Source organism: Carcharodon carcharias, chromosome 17, assembly GCF_017639515.1.
Source record: "Carcharodon carcharias isolate sCarCar2 chromosome 17, sCarCar2.pri, whole genome shotgun sequence".
Classification (NCBI taxonomy): domain Eukaryota; kingdom Metazoa; phylum Chordata; class Chondrichthyes; order Lamniformes; family Lamnidae; genus Carcharodon; species Carcharodon carcharias.
Genome location: NC_054483.1, coordinates 58,487,415 through 58,512,937, shown reverse-complemented (window position 1 = coordinate 58,512,937; position 25,523 = coordinate 58,487,415). Strand labels below are relative to the sequence as shown.

The window sequence follows — 25,523 nt, the reverse complement described above, 5'->3', positions numbered from 1 at the left end:
ACATGACTAAAAGAAATCATGATGATTTAAGATGGAGTAGGTGACCTCGAGTTTGACTTTTAAAAGCCTGAAGATTGTATGAATACACATTACCAACATGGAGACATATCCCAACATAAATCTGTTTATACTGTGGTTATACACAGACATTACATTCAAAAATATTACAAATGATGAAGTGAACTAGCAGCAGATGGAAGAGAGGTAATGATAAATGGATCCCAAGGCAGATGGTGAAGTATGGAACTAGAGGAAAATCATTTTCTTTGTTTCCAGAATGCAGCATTACAAATGTCTGCCTCCTACCCAGTGTCCAAGTAATCCTGTTTATACTCTTCTGATTGAACCCAATTAAATAGACTAATTAACAAATTAAGCAACTAAATTAAAGTGACAGCCCTTTAAAAGGGCACTGTAACAAAGGGATAAGGATTTAAAGAAAACAAACCAAGGGCAATTATGGATGGGCAATAAACGTTGGCCTAGCCAGCAACGCCCACGTCCTGTAAATGAATTTATAAAATATCAAAAAGTGTTGTTTCGGGGGCCAATGATGCATCCCAGCTCCCACAGTGCCTACTGGTTGCTGAAGGTCTCAAGTGTGTACAGGACATACCTGGGTAATTTTCCACATAGCCAGGTAGATGCCAGCATTGTAGATGCACTGGAACAGCTCGGCTAGGGGCACGGCAAGTTCTGGAGCACAAGTCTTCAGTATTATTGCCATAATATCATCAGGACCCATAGCTTTTGCAGTACCCAGCACCTTCAGTCATTTCTTGAGATCATGTATCTCATGCATTATCATGTCCCCTTACATAAGGGGACCAATACTGTACACAGTACTCCACATGTGGTCTTACCAATACCCTGTATAACTGAAGCATAACATCTCTACTCTTGTATTCAATTCCCCTTGCAATAAATGATAACATTTTAATAGCTTTGCTGATTATTTGCTGCACCCACAAACTAACCTTTTGTGATTCATGCACTACAACACCTAGATCCCTCTGCATCTCAGAGCTCTGTAATCTCTCACTGTTTTGGTAACATCCCTCTTTTTTAATTCATCCTGCCAAAACAGACAACCTCACATTTTCCTACATTATACTCCATTTTCCAGATCTTTGCCCACTCACCTAACCAACTTATATGCTTTTATAGCCTCCTTATGTCTTATTCACAATTTGCTTTCCTACCTACCTTTGTGTCATTGGCAAATTTAGCAACCATAGCATCAGACCCTTCATTCAACTCATGTATATAAATTGTAAAGAGTTGAGGCCCCAACTGTGATCCCTGTGGCACACCACTCATCACATCCTGCCAACCAGAAAATGAGCCATTTATACCTACTCTGTTTCCTGTTAGCTAGCCAATCTCCTATCTATGCCAATATATTACCCACTACACCATGAGCTTTTATTTTCTGCAATAACCTTATTAAGGCACCTTATCAAATGCCTTCTGAAAATCAAAGTCCAGCACATTTATCAGTTCCCCTTTATCCACAGCACCTGTTACTTCTTCAAAGAACTCCAATAAATTGCTTCAACATGATTTCCCTTTCACAAAGCCATGTTGACTGTGCCTGATTTCCTTGAATTTATCGAAGTGCCCTGTTATAACATCTTTAATAATAGCTTCTAACATCTTCCCTATGACAGATGTTAAGCTTGTTAGCTCCAATAATTGTATATAAGGGAAGAATGAGTCCGAAGTTGGTCTTTTACCTTCAGCATGTTTATACTTCAGCCAGAGTGACAGATTCCCAGTTCCTTTCCCCCACTGGAGTATTACTGCTGTACCCATTATGGGTGAGCTAATGCCCATCACCTGTCTTAACAAAGCAATTGTCTTAACAATGCAATTGCCAGTTGTCAAGGTGATTGTTATTGGACCTTGACAATGTAATTGCTGATACATTGACAAAACTAACTGGCCTAAAGTTTCCTGCTTTCTGTCCCTCACTTTTTGAATAAATGAGTTACATTAGCTATTTTCCAATCTAATGGAGCCTTCCCCGAATCTAGGGAATTTTGGAGAATTAAAGCCAATGCATCAACTATCTCATGAGCCACTTCTCTTAAGACTCTTGGATGGAATCTATCCAGACCCAGAGACTTGTCAACTTGCAGTTCCAACAATTTGCTAAGTAGCACTTCACTGGTGATTGGAAGGGAGGGAGGAATTCAAGAAAATTACAAACCCTGATTTACAGCTATCTCTGGGATGTTACTTGTATCCTCTGTAATGAAGACCGATGCAAAATACCTATTCAATTCATCTGCCATCTCCTTATTTTCCATTATTAATTCCCCAGACTCACTTTCTATAGCACCGTAGAACCATAGAAAAGTTACAGCACAGAAGGAGGTCATTCGGCCTATCTTGCCCATGCCAGCCCAAGGACACCCAGGTGCCCTTTCTGATCCCACCTTCCTGCACCCGGCCCATAGCCCTGTAGCTTACAGCACATAAGGTGCAGATCCAGGTACTTTTTAAAAGAGTTTAGAGTTTCTGACTCTACCACCAACTTGGGCAGTGAATTCCAGACACTCACTACCCTCTGCGTAAAAAAGTTCTTCCCCATGCCCCCCTACACCTTCTGCCACTTATCTTCAATCTATGTCCCCCGGTTCTAGAATTCTCCACCAAGGGAAACAATTTTATCCTGTCCACTCTATCTATCCCCCTCATAATTTTGTACACCTTAATCAAGTCACCTCTCAGCCTTCTTTGTTCTAAGGAAAATAACCCCAACCTATCCAATCTCTCCTCGTAGCTACACTTTTCTAACCCTGGCAACATTCTTGTGAGCCTCCTCTGCACTCTCTTCAGAGCTATTACGTTCTTCCTGTAATGTGGTGACCAGAACTGCACACAATACTCCAGTTGTGGCCTCACCAGTGTTTTATACAATTCCAACATTATATCCTTACTTTTATATTCTATACCTCTGCCAATGAAGGAGACCATTCCATATGCCTTCTTTACAATCTTGTCTACTTGAACTGCTGCCTTCAGGGACCTGTGTACTTGTATGCCAAGATCTCTCACTTCATCTACCCCTCTTATATTCCCATTTATTGTGTAATCCCTGTAACTGTTTGACCTCCCTAAATGTATGACCTCACACTTCTCTATGTTAAAATCCATCTGCCACTTTACCACCCACACCACCAACCCCTCTATATCGTTTTGGAGATTTTGGCTATCCTCTACACTTATCCACTACTCAGCCAATCTTTGTGTCATCTGCAAATTTCCCAATTGTGCCCTCTACGTTCACATCCAAATCGTTAATATAAAACACAAACAGCAAGGGTCCCAACACCGAGCCCTGTGGAACACCACTTGAGACAACTTTCCATTCATAAGGGCATCCATCGACCATTACCCTTTGTTTCCTGTTACAAAGTCAACCTCTTATCCAATTTGCCACATTACCCTGAATCCCATGGGCTTTTACTTTACTGACCAATCTGCCATGTGGGACCTTGTCAAATGCCTTGCTAAAATCCATGTACACAACATCCACTGCACTACCTTCATCAACCCTTCTTGTCACTTCCTCAAAGAATTCAATCAAATTTGTGAGGCAAGACCTTCTTTTAACAAATCCATGCTGACCATCCCTGACTCGTCCATGCCTTTCCACCTGACAGTTAATCCTATCTCTCAGGATTGATTCTACTAATTTGCTCACCACCAATGTAAGACTAACTGGCCTATAATTATTTGGCATTTCCTTTGATCCCTTTTTAAAGTTAAAGATAACCCAAAGATGTTTTATCAATACATTAATGCTAAAAGGTTAGTTAAGGAAAAAGTGGGATCTATCAGAGATGAAGTTGGGAACTTGTGGGGAGGCTGTGCGAAGGGTTTTGAATAATATTTTGTCTCCGTGTTTACAAAGGGAGGATGTAGATATAGTAGTCCAGGAGGAACACTGCGAGATATTGAGACAAAATATTCATTCAAAACCCTTCCCTCAGCCTCCCCACAAGTTTCCATCTTCATCTCTGATAGGTCCCACTTTTTCCTTAACTAACCTTTTAGCATTAATGTATTGATAAAACATCTTTGGGTTATCTTTAATTTTATTGCTAATCTTTTTTCATGCCCTCTCTTTGATTTCCTTATTTCCTTTTTTACTTCATCCCTGCACTTCCTATATTCATCTGGGCTGTCTGCAGTGCTTAGTTCTTTGTGCCTATTGTATGCTTTCTTTTTCTGTTTGATCTTCCTTTATGTTCCTCAAGACAACCAGGGGGTCTAAATTTGGCAGTACCACTCTTATTTTTGTAGGGGACGTGTCTATTTTGTACAATTAGGATCTTGCTTTTTAGTGCTTCCCACTGGTTTTCCACTGTTTTATCCTCCAGCAGTGCTGTCCAGTCCACCTCAGCCAATCCCTTCTCATTTCTGTAAAATTTGCCTTCCCCCAGTTCAAGTCTTTTACTCCTGCCTTATCTCTGTCCTTTTCCATGGTAATGCTGAATCTAACTGAATTATGACCACTGTCCCCGATATGGTCGCCAACTGTCACTCCACCCACTTGCCCTTCTTTGCTCCCCAAGACTTGGTCTCGAATTGCATCTCCTCTCGTTGGGTTTGTCACTAATTGGTTGAAAATATTTTCCTGGACACACTGCATGAATTTTTCTCCCTCAGTGCCCCTTATATTGTTTGAATCCCATTTGATATCCGGGTAGTTGAAGTCTCCTACTATTTTTGCCCTCTTGTTCTAAAAAGCAGAAATTTGCCTACATATTTGTTCTTCTATCTCCCTTTCACTATTTGGGGGTCTGTAGTATACTCCCAGTAGTGTGACTGCCCCTTTTTTATTTCTAAGCTCAATCCATAAAGCCTTGTTTGTTGACCTATTTAGTATATCATCCCTTCTCACAACTGGAATTGATTCTTTAGCCATTAGTGCTACCACCCCTCCTTTTATATCTCCTCCTCTATCATGTCTGAAGACTCTATAACCAGTGATATTAAGCTACCAGTTTTGTCCCTCCTTTAGCCAGGTCTCCATTATAGCAATGACATCCTGCTGCCATGTGTCTACCTCTGCCCTTAACTCATCTACCTTGTTTGTAATACTCCTTGCATTGCAGTATAAACAGTTTAGCCCCATCAATTTCCCTTGCTGGACACTTTGTAAACTTTGCTTCTCCTGTAACTCCATGTCTATCACAATGTCCCTAGCTAATGTTCTACCTCCATTTATCTGATCTGAATCTGACCTATCTGATCCTACTCCTGGGATCCCATCCCCCTGCCACACCAATGCTCACTTTGTTAACTCTTTTCTTTTGTAGGAATCTATAGAAACACTGTCTTTATGTTTCTAGTTAGCTTTCTCTCATACTTTAATTTTTCCCTCCTTATTAATCTTTTAGTCATCCTTTGCTGCTTTTTATATTCTGCCCAATCTTCTGACCTGCCACCCATGTTTGCTCAATTATATGCTTTTTCTTTAAATTTGCTACTATCTTCAACTTCTTTGGTTAACCACAGATGGTGGATCCTCCCCTTGGAATTTTTATTGCTTGTCGGAATGTTTCTATTCTGTGTATTCTGAAATAGTCTCTTAAATGTCTGTCACTGGATCTTTGTTGACCTATCTGTTAACCTAAATTGCCAGTTCACTTTCGCTAGCTCTGTTTTCATGCCCTCATAATTGCCCTTATTTAAGTTTAAAATGCTAGCATTAGACCCAGTCTTCTCCCCCCCAAATGGAATGTAAAATTCAATCCTATCATGAACACTGCTACCTAGGGGTGCCCTCACTATGAGGTCATTTAACTAATCCTGTCTCATTGAACAATATCAGGTTTAGTATAGCCTGCTCCCAGGTTGGTTCCAGAATATGCTGATCTAAGAAATTTATCCCAAAAACACTCTATAAATTTGTCACCTTGGCTACAATTGCCCATCTGGTTGTTCCAATCTATATGTAGATTAAAATCCCCTCTGATAATTGCTGTACCTTTCTGGCAAGCTCCCACTATTTCTTCTTTGATACCCTGTCCTAGAGTGTGATTACTATTAGGGGGCCAGTACACCACTCCAACAAGTGACTTTTTGCCTTTATCATTCCTCATCTTGATGCAAACTGCTTCTATATCCTGGTTTCCAGAACTGAGGCCATCCCCCTCTATTGTGTTAATATCATTGTTCATTAACAGCGCCACCCCTCCACCTTTTTCTAACTTCCTATCATTCCTAAAAGTCACATACCCTTCAACGTTCAGGTCTCAATCTATCCCATCATGTAGCCATGTCTCTGTAATGTTATGTGCATTCAGATACAGAGCCTTAAGTTTTTTCCTTTTATTATTTTTGTAACCTTAGCCTCATCTGTTGGTTTACTCTTAGACATCTGTCTCTTCATGTCATGGTCTCTTTATCATTTCCCAAATTAATACCTCTTACCTTGTCTCTACTCTTTAATCTACCACATCCTCCCACATTTGATCCTTTGGCCCCACGATTTAGTTTAAAACCTTTTCTACTTCCCTTGTTATGCAATTTGCGAGAACACTCATCCTAGCATGGATCAGGTGTAGACCGTCCCAACGGTACAGCCCCAACTTTCCCTAATATGAGTGCCAGTGCCCAACAAACCAGAACCCATTTCTCCTGCACCAGCCTTTGAGCCACGCATTCATCTCTCTAATCTTATTTGCCCTATGCCATTTTGCTTGTGGATCAGATAATAATAGTGATTATTACCTTTGATACCGAGCTCCTCATACTGACTATGCAGAAACTCTTTCCTTGTCCTACCTCTGTTGTTGGTACCTACATGGGCCACGACAACTGGAGTTTCCCCCTCCCACTGCAAGCTCCTCTCCAGCCCTGAGCTGATGTCCCGAACCCTGGCACTGGGCAGCCAACACAGCCGCCTGGACTCTCGCACTTCGCTCTTTCTTGCAGAGAACAGTGTCAATCCCCCTCACTGTGCTGTCCCCTAATACCACTACATTCCTGTTTGCTCCCCCACTTGAACGGCTTTCTATACCATGTGCCACGGACACTCTGCCCATCCACCTTGCAGACCTCGCTTTTGTCCATACAGGTTGTGGCAATTGCAAAGTTGGAGGCTCCTTTCTTACTGTCTGCTTAGCCCCACTCATGGTCAAATCTTCCTGCCCCTCAATGCTGACCAAAACAAGCAACCCTATTCTAAGAGGTGTGACTGTCTTCTGGAACAAAATGTCCAGGTATTTGTCCCTTCCTTTTGTTGCACAGTGTCTGTAGTTTGGCTTCCAGATCAATAATCCTGATCTGGATTTCCTCAAGATGCTTACACTTCCTGCAGACCTGTTTCTCTTGGATCCCCTTGCTATCCTAAATTCCCACATTCCACAGCTGCAACATAACACCTGACCAGCCATTGCTGCTTATGTTATTTAGTTAATTAATTGCTGAATTAACTTGGAATAATTCCTATCTAAACCAAAATTTACTGTGGTTATTAAATGCTAGTAACACTGACAACTAAAAGTTAAACGTTTCTTAATGACACAGGTATGTGTTTTAGGTGTTTCTAGTAGTTATTTTAATTTTAAAGTTTTAGTTCTATTTAATTTATAGGTCTACCTTAAACCCCATGCCCTAAGCCGGGTATTAACACACTGTCCCTAAGTCTAAGCACTTACTGGCCAATCAACTTACAAAAGTAGTGTCTATACAATTTTAAAACTTAGGAACAGAACAAACCAAACCTTAACTATGTACTAGATACTCCCCAAACAATCAAATTGCTTCTTTGCTATGATGTCACTATTTATTTTCTCACGCTGTTTTCAATCTCCCAACTGCATCTCCTCTCACACTGTTTTCAATCTCCTGGCTGCCTCTCCTCTCGCGCTGTTTTCAATCTCCCAACTGCCTCTCCTCTCGCGCTGTTTTCAATCTCCCAACTGCCTCTCCTCTCGCGCTGTTTTCAATCTCCCAACTGCCTCTCCTCTCGCGCTGTTTTCAATCTCCCAACTGCCTCTCCTCTCGCGCTGTTTTCAATCTCCCAACTGCCTCTCCTCTCGCGCTGTTTTCAATCTCCCGACTGCCTCTCCTCTCGCGATGTTTTCAATCTCCTGACTGCCTCTCCTCTCGTGATGTTTTCAATCTCCTGACGGCCTCTCCTCTCGCGATGTTTTCAATCTCCTGACTGCCTCTCCTCTCGCGCTGTTTTCAATCTCCTGACGGCCTCTCCTCTCGCGATGTTTTCAATCTCCTGACGGCCTCTCCTCTCGCGATGTTTTCAATCTCCCAACTGCCTCTTCTCTCGCACTGTTTTCAATCTCCTGACTGCTTCTCCTCTCGCGCTGTTTTCAATCTCCCGACTGCTTCTCCTCTCGCGCTGTTTTCAATCTCCTGACGGCCTCTCCTCTCGCGATGTTTTCAATCTCCTGACGGCCTCTCCTCTCGCGTTGTTTTCAATCTCCTGACTGCCTCTCCTCTCGTGCTGTTTTCAATCTGACTCCAGATCTTCGATCTGATCTGTTGGTTGTGAAATCGCTTAGCTCTGTGTATCACTTGCTGCTTATACTATTTGGCATGCAAATAGTTCTGTGTTGTAACTTCATCAGACTGACACCTCATTTTTAGATGTGCCTGGTGCTGCTCCTGGCGTTCACTCTTCATTGAACCAGGATTGATCCCCTGGCTTGGTGGTAATGGTAGAGTCAGGGATATGCCTGGCCACGAGGTTACAGATTATGGTTCAGCACAATTCAGCTGTGCTGATGGCCCACAGCTTTTCATGGTTGTCCAGTGTTGAGTTGTATCTGTTCGAAATCCATCCCATTTAGCATGGTGGTAGTGCTACACAACACTATCAGCAAGCCAGGAATCTGAAGAGTTTTGCTTTAGTACATTGCTCCATCTAGTGGTCCAGCCAGAAACTGACAAATTTCACAGTGTACGTGGAGGCTAGATTTGAGCTTTCAGGCCCAGCCCTGCACTGCTTGAGGTTTTAGAATGATCTGTTTATTTGATCTGACTTCAATTTTCCTGCTGTGTAATCAGTCTGAGGAGACTAAAATGCAGAATGTCGTTTTTTAAATTCCATCAGGTTGTTTGGACTCTGTTCAAAGTTTAACAGCTGAACCTGTGCTGTAAGTCACTGGCTTAGTTAACTGGGCTAATTGTGCCCTTATTAAAACTCAATGTTCAATATCTTTAATCTATACTTCAACTTTATTGCTCAAATCATGTTTCTGCAGCCCAAGCCTCCATCTGATGTGATTTACTGGGGTAGGGCTAAGAATTGAGGAATGACTTCATAAATGGAGTTGTCCATTGAGTGTATGATGCAATCTAAAGATAATTTCAACTCATTTTTGGCAATTGTTAAATAGATTTTTCTCCCTGATGCGTTTGAGATTCTGGTCAAGAAATTCAATGATGCTACACCTGTTGTTCGTTACAAAATGGATGTTTTAGCATTCAATGTGGTGAAGGGGCACACACACTCATTATGCGCCATGGATCACTGCTCATCATTTTGTAATGGCAGAAAAAGAGACATCCAGGGCCAGCACCTGAAACAGGAGGCCAGCCTTTTGCAAATGCCAGTCAATGTCTAACGCCTCTTTGAGGCAAAAACAGAAAATGCTGGACTCATCAGATCTAGCAGCATCTGTAGAGAGAGAAACAGAGTTAATGTTTCAAGTCCGTATGACCCTCCTTCAGACCTCTTTGAGGCCCCCATTTAGAAAACTGGGCTGCCCTGGTCACAGCTGGTATTATGTATATTAGTATGTATGTATCATAATTCCACTAATGGCTGATAGTTTCTGAAAAATTACTGCCTAAACTTAGTGACTATATTTCATAAAATAAAAACAGAAAATGCTGGTAAAGCTCAGCAGATCTATCAGCATCTGTGGAAAGAGAAACATTGTTAATGTTTAGAGTCTTATGACTCTTATTCAGAACTAAAGAGAAATAGAAATGTAATGGATTTGATGCTGTTTAAGAGGGAGTGGAGCAAAACACAATGTTAGGGATAGGTGGGAACTAAGGGGAAATCTGACAGATTTCAAGGACATAGGACAAAGGGGGTGCCTTTGGCTGCCTGGGGATGTCCAGCAGGTGGCTGCAACCCAATGTTCTTGAATAAATGAGGCCCAGTGTTTAATATTGGATAGGTAATGGGTCAACCAGTTCCAGCACCAGTATCAATTCCTAGGCATTGAACTTGGTAACAAAGAGAGCTGTAACTTATTTTTGAAGTTGTACCTAATCAGATAAATTAATTGATATTCATTTGTCAAACAGGTTCAACGTTATGAGGCTGCATCAACAATATATGGTCCTCACACACTCTCAGCCTACATCCAACTGTTTAAAGGTTTGGCTAAGGCCATAGCAGAGGTCAGCAATGGTGTTTATTGTTTTTCATTTTCAAAGCTGTTTACCCGAAATCCATGATGATATAAAACTACCAGTCAGTGATCAAAACAAACACAGGCCTACCTCCTTCAATAATTTTATCTTCAGTTGTACAATAAATGATCATATAGATATAAATTTCTAGTCAATTTAATTAGTATATATGTATCATAATTCCACTAATGGCTGATAGCTTGTGAAAAATTACTGCCTAAACTTAGTGACTATATTTTATGAAATAAAAACAGAAAATGTTGGTAAAGCTCAGCAGATCTAGCAGCATCTGTGGAAAGAGAAACAGTGTTAATGTTTCGAGTCTTATGACTCTTATTCAGAACTAAAGAGAAGTAGAAATGTAATGGATTTGATGCTGTTTAAGAGGGAGTGGAGCAAAACACAAGGTCAGGGATAGGTGGGAGCTAAGGGGAAATCTGACAGATTTCAAGGAAATAGGACAAAGGGGGTGCCAATGGTAGTGTTAAAAAATAAATAAGGTGCTGATAGCGACATAAAGGTAAGATGGCATGTGTTAATAGCAGAACAAGGGTCAGCGCTCTGTGAATGCACAACATAAAAACATTTGATAGATGCCCCATTTGGGTCAAGGTCGGGGAGGGGGGAATAGCTTGGGGAAAAAAGGATTTAAAAATTTTAAATGAATAAATGCATAAGATTTTTTAAAAAATTATATTAAAAAGGGTAAAGACAGAGGACAGAGTTCGTGGTCTGAAGTTGTTGTCTATATTTTGACGATACTTTATGCTCTTATTGTACCCTGTGGTAAAGATTACAGTCAGATACACTAACATTGTGTCCGGAGGAGTAGAGTTTATTCTAACAGAAGAATCATGAGTACAATCCATATTTTTGATTCATGTAATGCAGCATTCTAGTCATTTCATTCACTTCATGTCACTTTGTGTAATAACTTGTAAAAGGAGTTTCTCAATGGAATTCCCTTTTCAGTACACAATATTCAGTAAGAGCTGGATGAAATGCAACCAGGTAATTAATTTTAAAAAATAATTTTAAAAAAAATTCCATGCTTTTTGAAAAAGATTTTTTTTCCAGTATAAATTAGGGGAAATAAGGTTTGATTCAATCTTGCAACTACTGATAGGGATGTTCAAGTACAGACCATTGTATTTGACAACGTCACACCCTGCCTATACTCAGTCTAAGTCAACAGTTGTATTTTTTTAAAACATTTTTTAAGCTTTTTATTTCACAACTGATTAACATGTTTTCAGAATCAGTTCACTCTAAACTCATCTGACTGTGCAACATGCTGTCTACTGATTCACAAAGCATAGATCAATCAGTCTGATCTTGTAGCATCCTTCAGCTAGCACTACATAAATACTGTTTTCCAGTTGGATTCTCTGGTTTTAGGCAATGTTGCTTGAGAACAGATCCAGGTTCCAACCTCATAAATGATACTTTCATTGGACTTTGTGAAAACAATACTTTATCCAATTTTTTAAGTTGGTTTCAGAATTCAATCCTTCCTACTTCCTCGTGGTTGATCTTTAAGCCACTAAGGAGTCTTATTAATTTGTAATTATTTTCCAATATTCTAGGATTCTGTTGATCAGTTGCCTAAGGGTCCCGAACCACCCAATTTTTCTGACAAAAAGCTGATTCAATTACTGATCCCTAATCCAGTTGATAAAACACTGCTCAATACATCATTTGGGGATGTCATGATTGATGTACAAAGATCATACAGATTGGTAAGTAAAGTATGTTTATTCATGGTTTTAAAAATGCATTTTCTCTGGAAAACAAGGAATTACAAATTGATCCATCTAATGCAGATTTCAGCTATTTGTATTCAGGACCGGAGTTTCCCCTTCTTCAATTTTCCTCTTGATTTTCTTTGTTTACTGCCTTTGCTGAAGTCACTGGTTCATGCTGGGAAACAGACCCCTCTGATATCCCAACCCTTCCTGAAGTTTATGTCTGTGGAGTTGGGCTATTCCACCAAGAAGAGAAATCACAGTTGAACTTGGCCCTCTGCCCACTGACTAATTCCATATCTGCAATCCCAGCACGGGTCACTGAACAGTAACTGCAGTTTTGTACTTTTCTAGTCCCAAGAAAATAGAGGACAACATCCAATTAATCTCAGCAATGTTCCAGGCAGTACATTCACCCATCACAACAACATGCCAGGCAGTGAATTTACCCATCACAGCATCATGCCAGGCAGTGCATTTACCCATCACAGCAACATGCCAGGCAGTGCATTTACCCATCACAACAACATGCCAGGCAGCGCATTTACCCATCACAACAACATTCTAGGCAATGCATTTACCCATCACAACAACATGCCAGGCAGCGCATTTACCCATCACAACAACATTCTAGGCAATGCATTTACCCATCACAACAACATGCCAGGCAGTGCATTTACCCATCATAACAACATGCCAGGCAGCGCATTTACCCATCACAACAACATTCTAGGCAATGCATTTACCCATCACAACAACATTCTAGGCAATGCATTTACCCATCACAACAACATGCCAGGCAGCGCATTTACCCATCACAACAACATTCTAGGCAATGCATTTACCCATCACAACAGCATGCCAGGCAGTGCATTTACCCATCACAACAACATGCCAGGCAGTGCATTTACCCATCACAACAACATTCTAGGCAGTGCATTTACCCATCACAACAACATGCCAGGCAGCACATTTACCCATCACAACAACATTCTAGGCAGTGCATTTACCCATCACAACAACATGCCAGGCAGCGCATTTACCCATCACAACAACATTCTAGGCAATGCATTTACCCATTACAACAACATGCCAGGCAGTGCATTTACCCATCACAACAACATGCCAGGCAGTGCATTCACCCATCACAACAACATGCCAGGCAGTGCATTCACCCATCACAACAACATGCCAGGCAGTGCATTCACCCATCAGAACAACATGCCAGGCAGTGCATTCACCCATCACAACAACGTACCAGGCAGTGCATTCACCCATCACAACAACATGCCAGGCAGTGCATTTACCTCTCACAACAACATTCCAGGCAGTGCCTTTGCCCATCACAGCAACATTCCAGGCAGTGCATTTACCCATCACTAAAACATGCCAGGCAGTACCTTTACCCATCACAGCAACATGCCAGGCAGTGCATTCACCATCAATGCAACATGCCAGGCAGCGCATTCACCCATCACAGCAATATTCCAGGCAGTGCCTGCCAGGCAATGCATTTACCCATCACAAAAACATTCCAGGCAGTGCATTTACCCATCACAGCAACATTCCAGGCAGTGCATTTACCCATCACAGCAACATGCCAGGCAGTGCATTCACCCATCACAACAACATGCCAGGCAGTGCATTCACCCATCAGAACAACATGCCAGGCAGTGCATTCACCCATCACAACAACGTACCAGGCAGTGCATTCACCCATCACAACAACATGCCAGGCAGTGCATTTACCTCTCACAACAACATTCCAGGCAGTGCCTTTGCCCATCACAGCAACATTCCAGGCAGTGCATTTACCCATCACTAAAACATGCCAGGCAGTACCTTTACCCATCACAGCAACATGCCAGGCAGTGCATTCACCATCAATGCAACATGCCAGGCAGTGCATTCACCCATCACAGCAAAATTCCAGGCAGTGCCTGCCAGGCAATGCATTTACCCATCACAAAAACATTCCAGGCAGTGCATTTACCCATCACAGCAACATTCCAGGCAGTGCATTTACCCATCACAGCAACATGCCAGGCAGTGCATTTACCCATCACAGCAACATTCCAGGCAGTGCATTTACCCATCACAGCAACATGCCAGGCAGTGCATTCACCCATCACAGCATCATGCCAGGCAGTGCATTCACCCATCACAGCACCATGCCAGGCAGTGCATTTACCCATCACAACAACATGCCAGGCAATGCATTCACCCATCACAACAACATGCCAGGCAGCACATTTACCCATCACAACAACCTGCCAGGCAGTGCATTCACCCATCACAACAACATGCCAGGCAGTGCATTTACCCATCACAGCAACATTCCAGGCAGTGCATTTACCCTTCACAACAACGTTCCAGGCAGTGCATTTACTCATCATTACAACATGCCAGGCAGTGCCTTTTCCCATCACAGCAACATGCCAGGCAGTGCATTTACCCATCACAGTAACATTCCAGGCAGTGCATTTACCCATCACCACAACATGCCAGGCAGTGCCTTTACCCATCACAGCAACATGCCAGGCAGTGCATTTACCCACCACAGTAACATTCCAGGCAGTGCATTCACCATCATTGCAACACGCCAGGCAGTGCATTCACCCATCACAGCAATATTCCAGGCAGTGCATGCCAGGCAGTGCATTTTACCATCGCCCAATCAGAGAGCTGCCAGAATGTTGTTTTAAAATATTTCTGAATGCTGGCCACGCCTTAACCTAAACTAAGTTTGTCCAGCATGCCATCGCTGACATTCCTTCTCACCAGAGTCTTGTAGCAGTGGGTCACACACAAAGCAACAGATTATTTCTGAGCTTTGAGTACTAACTTGGACTAATTTATGACACACTGATTTATTTGAACATTATGTAATTCAACATTTATTGTAAAATTCAAGTAGTTACAATTCATGAGGCATTTTAGCTGTTTACAGAAGCAAGCTGCCTTAAACTGGTCTGGTTGAGAATTTGTATTGTGCCGCACACTTTAAGTACACAAAATACTTTTTAAGGATTGTCTTGTGAATTTAATTGTGACATTTTAACTCAAATATAATGTTTAAAAAGGTAGATGGGTCACATTTCATTTTGTAATTTTATTTTTCTCCTTCCATTATTCCAAGTATGTGGGTGTAAGAAATACATTGGAGTTTGAGATGGTCAATGGTGTAACATTAGATTGATTAATCCCATTATGGTGACCCAAACTAAGGCATTAAGCCTGTTACTACACCTCAGCTAATTTCACTATTGTTACAAGGGTATGGAAGCAGCTTGCGGTTCCCAAGAATCTCATTTCCTCTTTCTGTAGAGAAGTATATGACCAGTGCCTGATTTCACCATCTGGGCTGAGGTTGGGGATTAGGCGGTGGGCCTAAAAGCTATTGTCATGAGTTTAGGACGTTACCTTAGATATTCTCTCAGGCTCAGCAATATTGCTCATTCCTGTAAGTGGCCCGGCAGGCTTATCCTTGGGGTTGTGCCTATGTTGTCTGATATCTCATTAGCTAATTGCATAAATTGGGGGAAAAAATTGTATTACCTTGTGCTCTGAACTGGATACTCATGTCTTATGCATATGGATCCACTCCTCCCCAGTCTTTGTGTGGTCAAACTGAGAAAGCACCTGGTAAAGTGAGGTCAGATACAAATCTTTAAGCTGCCTTTTTTCACAGCAAATGAACCTACAGAACAATGTTTATGGTCAAGCTAACTGAATTCAATCAGTACAACTTGGTTTCAGGGAATACTACAAAATAATAAATTTGCTACATGTCCTCATTTTGCCTAACTTATATTTTAAAAATTGTTCCTGTCTACTCTCCTGCATACTCTTACTGAACCTGCTGAAAGCTTACACTTACAACTTTCGGTTTTGAAAACCTGACTGCCAGTGAGCGTTCCTGTCTCAGTCTTTATATCTTCAAAATCTCAACCCAAGGGAAGGAACCATGTTAGACAACCTCCCCGAACACCTGGGACCAGGGACCTCTGAACACAATGGGTGCAGGGTGCATATTGGTTACCGAGGCTGATCTCTTATTTTGGAATCGGGCCCTAGTGAGACCGTGGAATGAATAAAATAATACTATCCAATAGCTCGACAAATTTTTGTGATTTGTATTGTTACAGCAGTTGGTGAGCAGTGTTAACTATGCTTACTTTGCACTCCAAAATATATTTAAAGTTAGTTTTAGAACTAGTGAAATTTCATTGGCTTTGATACAGTGAACTCTTAACCTGGATTGAATCAAATCACATCTGGTCACATGTTTGTGTTCGTTATAGGGAGATGTTGCAGAAGTGACGTTTGCGAGTGGGAATCCCAGGAACTCAGTTGCTTCTATGGTATGTCATTCATTCAAATACTCAGGATGTGCGATTTGCTAAAACGTTTATAATTTACTGAAATAAGCAGGTTGTCTTCAGAAGCTGTGTTACATTTCTCAGTCAAAGACTTGCTTTAATCCTCTTACTGCAGGTTAGTTTTAATCAGTGTGTAGAGCCCTTAAGGAGATGTGGGTGCAAGATCCAACAAAACACGTCATATGTGTGCATTAAGATGACAGTAATACTATAAATTACGAATTTTTGAACTGGGGCTGTGCTCACCGCTGGTGAAGGAGAGGGGAGTCTGTCCTCTGATTTTTGTGAGGTAACCCTTTCCCCTTACTTTGAGCAGACTACCTTGCTGAGCAAGTTAGACTAGCAGCAGTGAGCACTGGGTGAAAATCTCTAAAAGTTGCTGCTCAACTGGATTTAAAGCTCTCCCTCAACACTTGCCCACATTCTAACCAGCTGGCACACAGCTGCTGAGGAGCACATGTGGGAACAAAGGAATAGGTGGAGGCCATTCGGCCCACTAACATAGATCATGGCTGATCTGTAACTTAACTCCATCTACCTGCTTTGGCTTCATAACTCCTAATGCCCTTACCTAACAAGAACCTATCAGTTCTAAGCTTGGCATTTTCAGTTGGTGTAGCCTCAACAGTATTTTGGGCAAGACAGAGACTTCCAATATTTCACTCCCTTTAATCTCCTGTACTCCAGGCAGTCTTGGTATTGATTCAGTGATCCCGATGATATTGGTGAGGTCAAGGCTGCAAGTCAGGTTGCCTGGAGATCAGTTCATACTACCTATAGTATTGGTCTTTGGAATGGGAAGCCATGGTTGGGGTGACTGCTAGTGGAGCAATTTTGGCCTGGCTTGCTCAGGTCTGTGGCCTGGACTCCAGGTGGTTGTGCAGGGGCAGAGGTGTGACCTGTCAGATGTGGTTAACCAGACATTGTAGAACAAATGAAACTTTCCAGCATGAGGAGAGATTATCCAGCAGATAATCACAGATAATTGGAATTCCATTGTCATTTGGTTTGGCTATTTAACTGGTTCCCTGCCACATTCATTCACTCATATAAGGACTTTGGTAACTTGATCTGACTGTTTTTCATATTCGTATAATACTGTATCTGTTTTAGGCTGGTGGGACGTTTCTGACAGTAGAAAAGTATGAGAAAGTCACTGGCAATTGGATTGTCATGTACAATGATGCTTCCTGGGACACCAGGTAATGAATGCTCCTTTATCATTTTTTCATTGTCCACAGCCATTGTCATTAGAATCTGAATCTGAAATCTTAAGTAGTGATCATAAAATAAGATGATTTTATGTTAGTTGAGAAAGACATAAATGTGGTGAAGACCAGGGTAGTAATGAGAGAAAAGCTGATTTTGAGGGGCTGAGAATAGAACTTGATTAAATAAAATGAACAACAACATTGGTAAGCAATGATGTAGAACAGAAATGGGAAACATTTAAAATGTTGTTCAGTAGAGTCCAGAAAAAGTATGTTCCTGGGATTCCCACTCGCAAACGTCACTTCTGCAACATCTCCCGATAACAAACACAAACATGTGACCAGATGTGATTTGTATCCATCCAGCTTAAGAGTTCACTGTATCAAAGTCAATGAAATTTCACTAAACACGGATAAATAAAAACATAAGGGAAAAGTTGGGGGTAGGGAAAGAGGCATACATTAATTGCAAGTGCAGCAGGGGAGGGCACAGGGAAAATTGGAAGAGAAAAGAAGTTAACAAAAACTAATTGAATGGCAAAGAGGAACTACGAAACTAAATTATCAAGAATCATAAAAGAAAAATAATGAACTAAGTTGTAAATAAAAAAGGAGAGTTGAGTTGGAAATAGGGCCACTAGGATTGGTCAGGACAAAATCATATATAATGATGGTTAAATGGCAGAGATATTAAATAATTATTTTGCTTTGGTATTTACCAAGGAGACGGGTCAGGTGGATATGGCCAATTTTTCCTCTAAGCTGTGCGAGTGCATGACCAGCAGCAATTGTACTGTGCAGGGAAGAAAGCAGTCGCGCACTAACAATGTTCCTTTTAAGATACCCACGTGTGTGGCTGCATGGCAACCACAAAGACACTATGAGCAGGCTGCGCACAGCAAATAGAAATTGGAGGGAATGTTGGACATGACATTGGAAGATGAAATTTGTATTGATATAAGTGCATTTAAAATAAGAAGAGGAGAAATATTAAATTTGCTGCCAACTCAAAGGATAAGAACCCCGGTCTGGGCAGATTGTATTTTAAAATAAACAGGGATGAAATAGCAAAGACATTGTTACAAATATTTAATATTTCTTTGGAAAAATTTAATGATTGAGAGAATTTTGAACATTCAGCATATAAGATGAATGAACATTTTTGGTGTGAAAGTTCACCTTACTCAGCTCTTTGCTCTGAATTTCCCTGTCTCAGTCCTCCGCTTCTCCATTTGCCTCTGCTTCATTAAAACCCTCCTTAAAACCACCTCTTTGACCAAGCTTTTAGTCAATCCTCCCAAATCTGCTTTGCTCAGTGGCCATTACTCTCAATGTGTCGGCTATATGTTCTTGTTGTCTTTTGGTTCCCAGATGTTGATAGTAATCACACTTTAAGCTCAGAAAGATCAGAACTCTTTATCTATAACTTCCATGCTGCCTTGCACAATAGAAGGACCGGTTTGAACAGGTTCTGTTACATATCTCACGAATCTCTAGTGCAGCCATGAAATGTGGCCCACTGGAACACTTACGCATAACAATTAATTTCCAGCTAATTGGTTCCTAGCTCTCGACAGATATTTACAGATAATACAATAATATATAACAGTGCCTCTGTGAAGGATCACCTTATGAGATTGTTAAAGGCACTGTATAAAAGCCAGTTATTAATAAAGAGCCACATGTCTCGCATAATTCTGAAGAGGAGCCCTTGTTGCTATGTCTGCTTTGGACCGGGCAATTTTTTTTTAAGTCTAAAATGTGTATTGAGCAACAAAAACTGGTTTTTATTTTGCACCCAGATCAATTTTTCCTATCCATTTTGATGCACTATGACAGGCTTTAGTTGTTAATTTATTAAAGTTTACAATAAGTCTGCACCATCAGCAAAACAAACATCAAAATTCAACCCACAAACTCCATAAATGGCATCAAGCTGTGAATCATGGTCAGTCATTTGGAATATCTTGAACTGATAAGGGTCAATAAAAATGGAAATGCGCCTTTACAAATATTGAATATTCTCTCATTGCCACCCTGTTCTGCTTTTTCCCTTGTACTTCCCCCTTCCTGTTGTGTAGAAGTTCGGAATTTCAAGGCTGCATTGATTGCAGACTCATTCACAATTGCTGCCCTGTCACCAAATAGGGAGATGTGGTTTAAATGACTCAAGTCAATGTGCTTGTAGATTTTTCTATGTTAAAGGGGAGAACTAATCTAATCTAATATGTGTGCTCTATTGCAAGAAAAACGTTACATAAACTAGTTTGCCAATAGTGAGGGAGTGGAAGTGACAAGTACCTTTGAGATAGAAGTTCATGACCTGACTAGACGTCAGCATCTGAATTTACTGAACTTTAAACTTTCAAGGACAGTTCCAAGCTAGTGCCATTGTTGATAATATGAGTGGTTATTTATCAAAATAGTTAGTTCATGTTTCTGTTCAACGTAATCAAGCTACTGGAGTGAGAAATGATTAATCACATGAGGCTAATGCTGGTATTGTGTCAGGAAAAAAAATCTCGAGTTAAAAGAAGACTTATTGAGCAATTGATCACACAATATTATTGCGGGAAGTGACTGAGCTCCAATGATCCCACAGTAGACAGGCCTTTCTTTGTATGGCTGAAGATAGGAGAGTTTGATCATGTCAGATTCTAACATTGAGTTCATTTGTATGTTTGAATAGCTAGTTCTCTGCAAGTCTGTGTGTTTAAATTGATAGGCTGCTTGAGTGAATGTGCAATAGTTAGGGTAGTGACAATACGTGATGGACTTGTTAGTGATATAATCGGACTATGAATGTAAAGGGATACTTCTGCAAAATCTCCATTTGTGTACTTGATCTTTGATTCACATCTGCGCTGATTTTCATATTTTTGCTGCGCTGTGCTCGTAAGATCCCTTTAAGATCACTGGCAAGATTAGATAGAAGATTCTAAATGAAGAATTTCTTCCAATTCTATTTTGTGAAAACTTTACACAAGGATTTTCACATGAACAAAAACCTAGAGATTCAAAATCATATAGAAGTTATTTTATTTGTTGATAACTTCCAAAGCGGGAACTGTTGCAAAATGTCTGTAAAAAGAAAATATTCTGCAGCTCAAGTCAGACACTGAAACAAATCAGCTGCAACTTCTGATATTTGTAGCTTTGCTTAAAAGACCATAAATGTATTTTATTTTAATTGGAAGCAGTCTTTGAAATAAGACAGTAACGTGTGCTTTGAACCTAAGAACACCTTGGGATAGAAGAATGGGCATTGTACCTTTCGATCGACTAATAAAATAATACATTCGTTATTATAGGATCAGACACCTGTCTCAAGTTATCAATTTTTTTTGAGGAACCACCTCCCAGTGACAAACAGCTCTATTCAATGTTAGAATCTGTGTTTTATTGTGTTCTGCCCAGACTATCATTCCTTCACAAAATAGTTTGGGTAGCATGGCAAGAGTGGCAGCCAGACTTGCCAGTTTTGAGCTAGCACAATCAAGCGGTTATAGTCATACCTCAATATCCAGCATCAAGCGAAAGTTTTTTTGCACAGACATGAAGATAAAAGCAAAATACTGCGGATGCTGGAAATCTGAAACAAAACCTCTACAGACAACAAGGTTTCACCCAACCTGGACTATTTTTTCCCAGATACAGTTGTCTGCTGGAGGTTAGTTGTCTGTATGAAGAAGTTCAGATGCAAGGGTTGACCATCTCTCACTGAATTAGCCTGCATTAACATTAGGGGAAATGTCTTATTTGCCCGTTTTCACCTCAGTGCATTTTCTAAAAGCCTTCCTGTGCACTCACATATTACCAGGCCAAATTCATGTGACATAAATAGTCCAGACTAATTTCTGCTCACAATCTTAAATATTGGGCAAAGTAGCTACAAGAGAAGCCAAAAAGAAATCTTTAGAAAGGGGTGTAAGAATGTGGGATGTACTGCCGCTGGAGGTCATAGGTGCAGATGCAATTGAGATGCTTCAAAGGGAAGTAAGATACAGTAAAGCTCACTATGACTGATTCATGAATTTAAGTGTTGCTTTACCTCAAATGACCGCTCATGAGTGCCCTCAAATTCCAATTAGCCTTCCCATTTGCAGCTATCAGTACATCTGAAGAACCAGCCATTGTCACCCTTCCTCCTCTAAAGGTCCTCTCCAGATGAAAACATTATTGGTGATTCCCAGGGTCACTGAATAATTTATTGGAGGATGTTGCATACCATTGGCATAGCGATGGAAGATACTCTTTCCTTTTGAGCATGCTGTAGAATTGAAGGGTATGTAAATACCTTAATGCATACAGAACCTAGTGCTCTGTGTCTTGAAGAATTCCTGCTGCCTCCATTTTTGATGCTGCACGAACTGTTTGTAGCAAGGTGCTTTATGGAAGGTTACAGTTGCCTTTTCAATGACTGGTATGTGACAAAGCAGCCAACTCCTGAGATGTTCAGTATGACCCTGAACCTCTCATCCATTGCCCCTCTTGTCATGTCAAGTTTACTGATTCTGTTGCAATAGAACACAATGATGGAATCTTGTTATGGCGTCGGGGGTCTTGCCTGCCAGTTGGAGGGCCGGCAAGACACCCAAGGTACCTCTTTTTGGGAAAGCCTGCCAAACTGCAAGCCAATCAGGCAATGGCAAGACTACTGGTGGGCCATTCCCTGGAATCAAGACTCCGGTGGCAGAAGCCCCACCTGGCAAGAGCTGCCAGCCAATCAGACGATAATGGAGGACCAAGGATACAGGTAAGTAATGTGGGGAGGCCGGGTGTTTGTGGGGTGGGGATTGCAGGGGGAAGAAGAAAGGGGTTCAGGAGCAAGTGGGGTGGGGGGTGGGGGGTGGCTTTCAGTGGGCACCGCCCCTTCCTGATGTCCAGCCCTTCGATCCGGCATCAGGTACTGATTGCCTTTGGTCCAGGGACCCCCCTCTTCTCCAACCACACCCCTCCCCCCCGACCAGCTGACAAGCGGCCCACACAGTTTCACCTGCCATGCACGCCACATAGAGACAGGCCCCGGTTGTAGCTGGGTTAATACCAGTGACAGAAGGATGAGGCCCTTAAGTAGTATTTAGTTGCATGGGCCTTCCTGCCTAGAACTTAATTCTGATAGAGGCGAAAAGGCAGTGGGGCTCAGGTCCACCACTACCCCGCCAAATTACATGCCCTTCACGCCTCTAAGCTCTCCAACAATGAAAGCAGAATATTCCGCCCAATGCTTTTGCTTAATCCTACTCTGAGCTTCCCACGTTCCCTGTATTTCTGGGCTCCCCTTTCTCTTTGTGATCCTGAGAGTTATCCAGCAACAGTTGCTTCACCATTGCCTTTGGGCACAAAACTCATTTGCGTGATTCCCTTTTTGCAGTGGTGGTCTCTTGGCTCAGTTGGTGGCATTCTGGCTCCCTGAGCCAGAAGGCCTTGGGTTCAACTCCCAAGCGTTCAAAATATGATTGAACTGGTTGCTAGTTAGCCTGCAAATCTTTCCAACACTGCAGCATATAAAATAGATACACAAAACAGACAATCCTCTTGCTGTGGAATCTTTGAAATCTTCTCTTTCATTGAAGTGAGATGGAAGCCCCGGACAATAGCATTTAAGCAAAGTAGTCCTCATGATGTAGAAGAAGATGGTAAACTCATCAAGTTTTTCTGTTTGGATGATGCAGTGAGCTGAAATTCCAGGGTGTGGCAGAGCAGGATTCCTGGCTCGCCTGTTGGAGAGGAAGCATACCTGTCTAAAAGCCAAGGGATTGTTACAATAATCCAGGCTGGTAGTCCAATTATTAACAAGGCCTCAATGAGTTAAAGTGGCCATTTTTGTTGATGATATTGATTTGGAAAGGAAGGATTCTTTAGGGGTTAATAGTCCATTACTACCTGGCGATCATGTATACAACAAGAACTTGCATTTACATAGCATCTTTAATGTAGTAAAACGTCCAAACGCTTTATATGTGACTACTTTTTCTGCTAAAATAAACAAGGCAGAAATCTTGGGTTTCTCACGTATTACTCAGATTTACAAAGTGACCTTTGTCATTTTTAAATCTGAAGGCTTCACCCTGAAGTAAATAACTCAAAAAAATATAATTGGACCAATGACCTTTCCATCTCTTTATAGAAAATGTTCCATTCTGTCATGTTTATATTCCAAATCTAATTTGTTTAGATGAAAATGTGAACTTATAACTTTTAACTTATGGACAGAATGCCATGGTTACTGTAAAGAAAGAACTTGCATTTTTGCAGCACCTTTCACAACCTCAGGATGTTCCAAAGTGCATTAAGGCCAATTGAGTACTTTTGAAGTGTCATCATTGTTGTAATGTAGGAAATATAGCAGTTAATTTGTGCACAATCTCCGGCAAACATCAATGGGATGATGACCAGATAAATTGTTTCAGTGATTTTAGTTGAGGATCAACTTGTTAATTGAGTAGTAAGCCCAAAAAGCTTCCCGAACTTGCAGCAGTTACCATGACTAGTTCAATGGGGGAGGTAGAGGAGTAGCACAAGATTAGCAAATAGATTTACAGACAGAAGAACTAACAGAATCAGTAACAATGCCTTTCCCAGGTAGTTTCCTATGACCCCTCTGACGTTTCGTAATAGTCCCATACAAGCGAAAAGTTGCAGATAGAAAGACCAGCTGTTCTAACGACAGTCAAGTACCAGCATGACTGCCACAACAACGGGGATAACCCCCTATTCTTTGAAATAGTGCCATGAGATCTTATGCACTTCCTGAGAGGGTAGACAGGATCTTGGTTTAACGTCTCATTTGAAAAACCGCAACTCCAAAAGAGCAGCACCTCCCCAGTAGTGCACTGGAATGAAAGCCTGGATTAGATTAGAATGCAAATGTCATTTGTGTTTCCCTGTATCCCAAGTTTGGCAAGATTGCAATTAGAATTAGGTTGTTAGAGACCATTAATCTATGAACTACTTAACAGACTGGATCTAAGTCAACTTTGTTCTTGTCACTTCTTTGCTGGCAGGTTAAACCTGTGATTTGCTAAGCCCATGGACTAAGACAGTCTTGCTGGTACTTGACTGTCAATAGAACAGCTGGTCTTTCTATCTGTAACCTTTCACTTGTATGGGACTATCATGAAATGTCAGAGGGATCATAGGAAACTTCCTGGGGAAGAGAATGTTACTGATTCTGTTAGGTTCTTCTGTCTGTAAATCTATTTGCTAATCTTGCCCTACTCATTATACCCCGCACTCCAACTGAATTAGTCATTGTAACTGCTGCAAGTTTGAGAAACCTCTTGGACCTGTTAATGAATCAAAAAGTCAATTCAAAACTCAGAGGCCTGGACTAATAATCCAGAGAATGAGAGTTCAAATCCCACAGTGGCAGATTGAGAATAAAAAATCATTTTCCAAAAATATCTGGAAATACCAACTGGTATCAGCAAAAAGGGATCAGAAGCTGTTGAATTGTTAAGAACCCAACTGCTTCACTCTTGTCATTAGGGAAGAAAACTTGCCATCCTTATTGGCAATATGTGACTCCAGTCCCAAACCAAATAGTTGACCTAGCAAGTCAGCCAATTTAAAAAAAAAAGCACTAAGATCATCTCAGGGCAACAAAGGATGGGCAATAAATGCAATCATTTCCAGCAACACCCATATTCCGAGAATAAATAAAAATAATTCTGTCGTGTATTAATTCCTGCAGCTGCACATTTCTACACTTATGTGGGTCTTGCACTCAGTGGAAAATTTGTTTCATTGTGACCTTGGAGAATGCTGTGGAA

At 41.2% G+C, this 25,523-nt stretch overlaps 1 protein-coding gene across 2 annotated transcripts in view; it reads left to right on the top strand.

The window, feature by feature from the left end:
- The window catches only part of asah2 (N-acylsphingosine amidohydrolase 2), a 104,861-nt gene that overhangs the window by 60,293 nt on the left and 19,045 nt on the right, over nucleotides 1-25,523 (top strand). For both annotated transcript variants that reach the window (XM_041209143.1, XM_041209142.1), the window contains exons 17-20: nucleotides 10,303-10,398; nucleotides 11,997-12,149; nucleotides 16,460-16,519; nucleotides 17,651-17,739. In XM_041209143.1, the coding sequence (XP_041065077.1) occupies nucleotides 10,303-10,398; nucleotides 11,997-12,149; nucleotides 16,460-16,519; nucleotides 17,651-17,739 (398 nt within the window). The remainder of the gene's footprint in view (nucleotides 1-10,302; nucleotides 10,399-11,996; nucleotides 12,150-16,459; nucleotides 16,520-17,650; nucleotides 17,740-25,523) is intronic.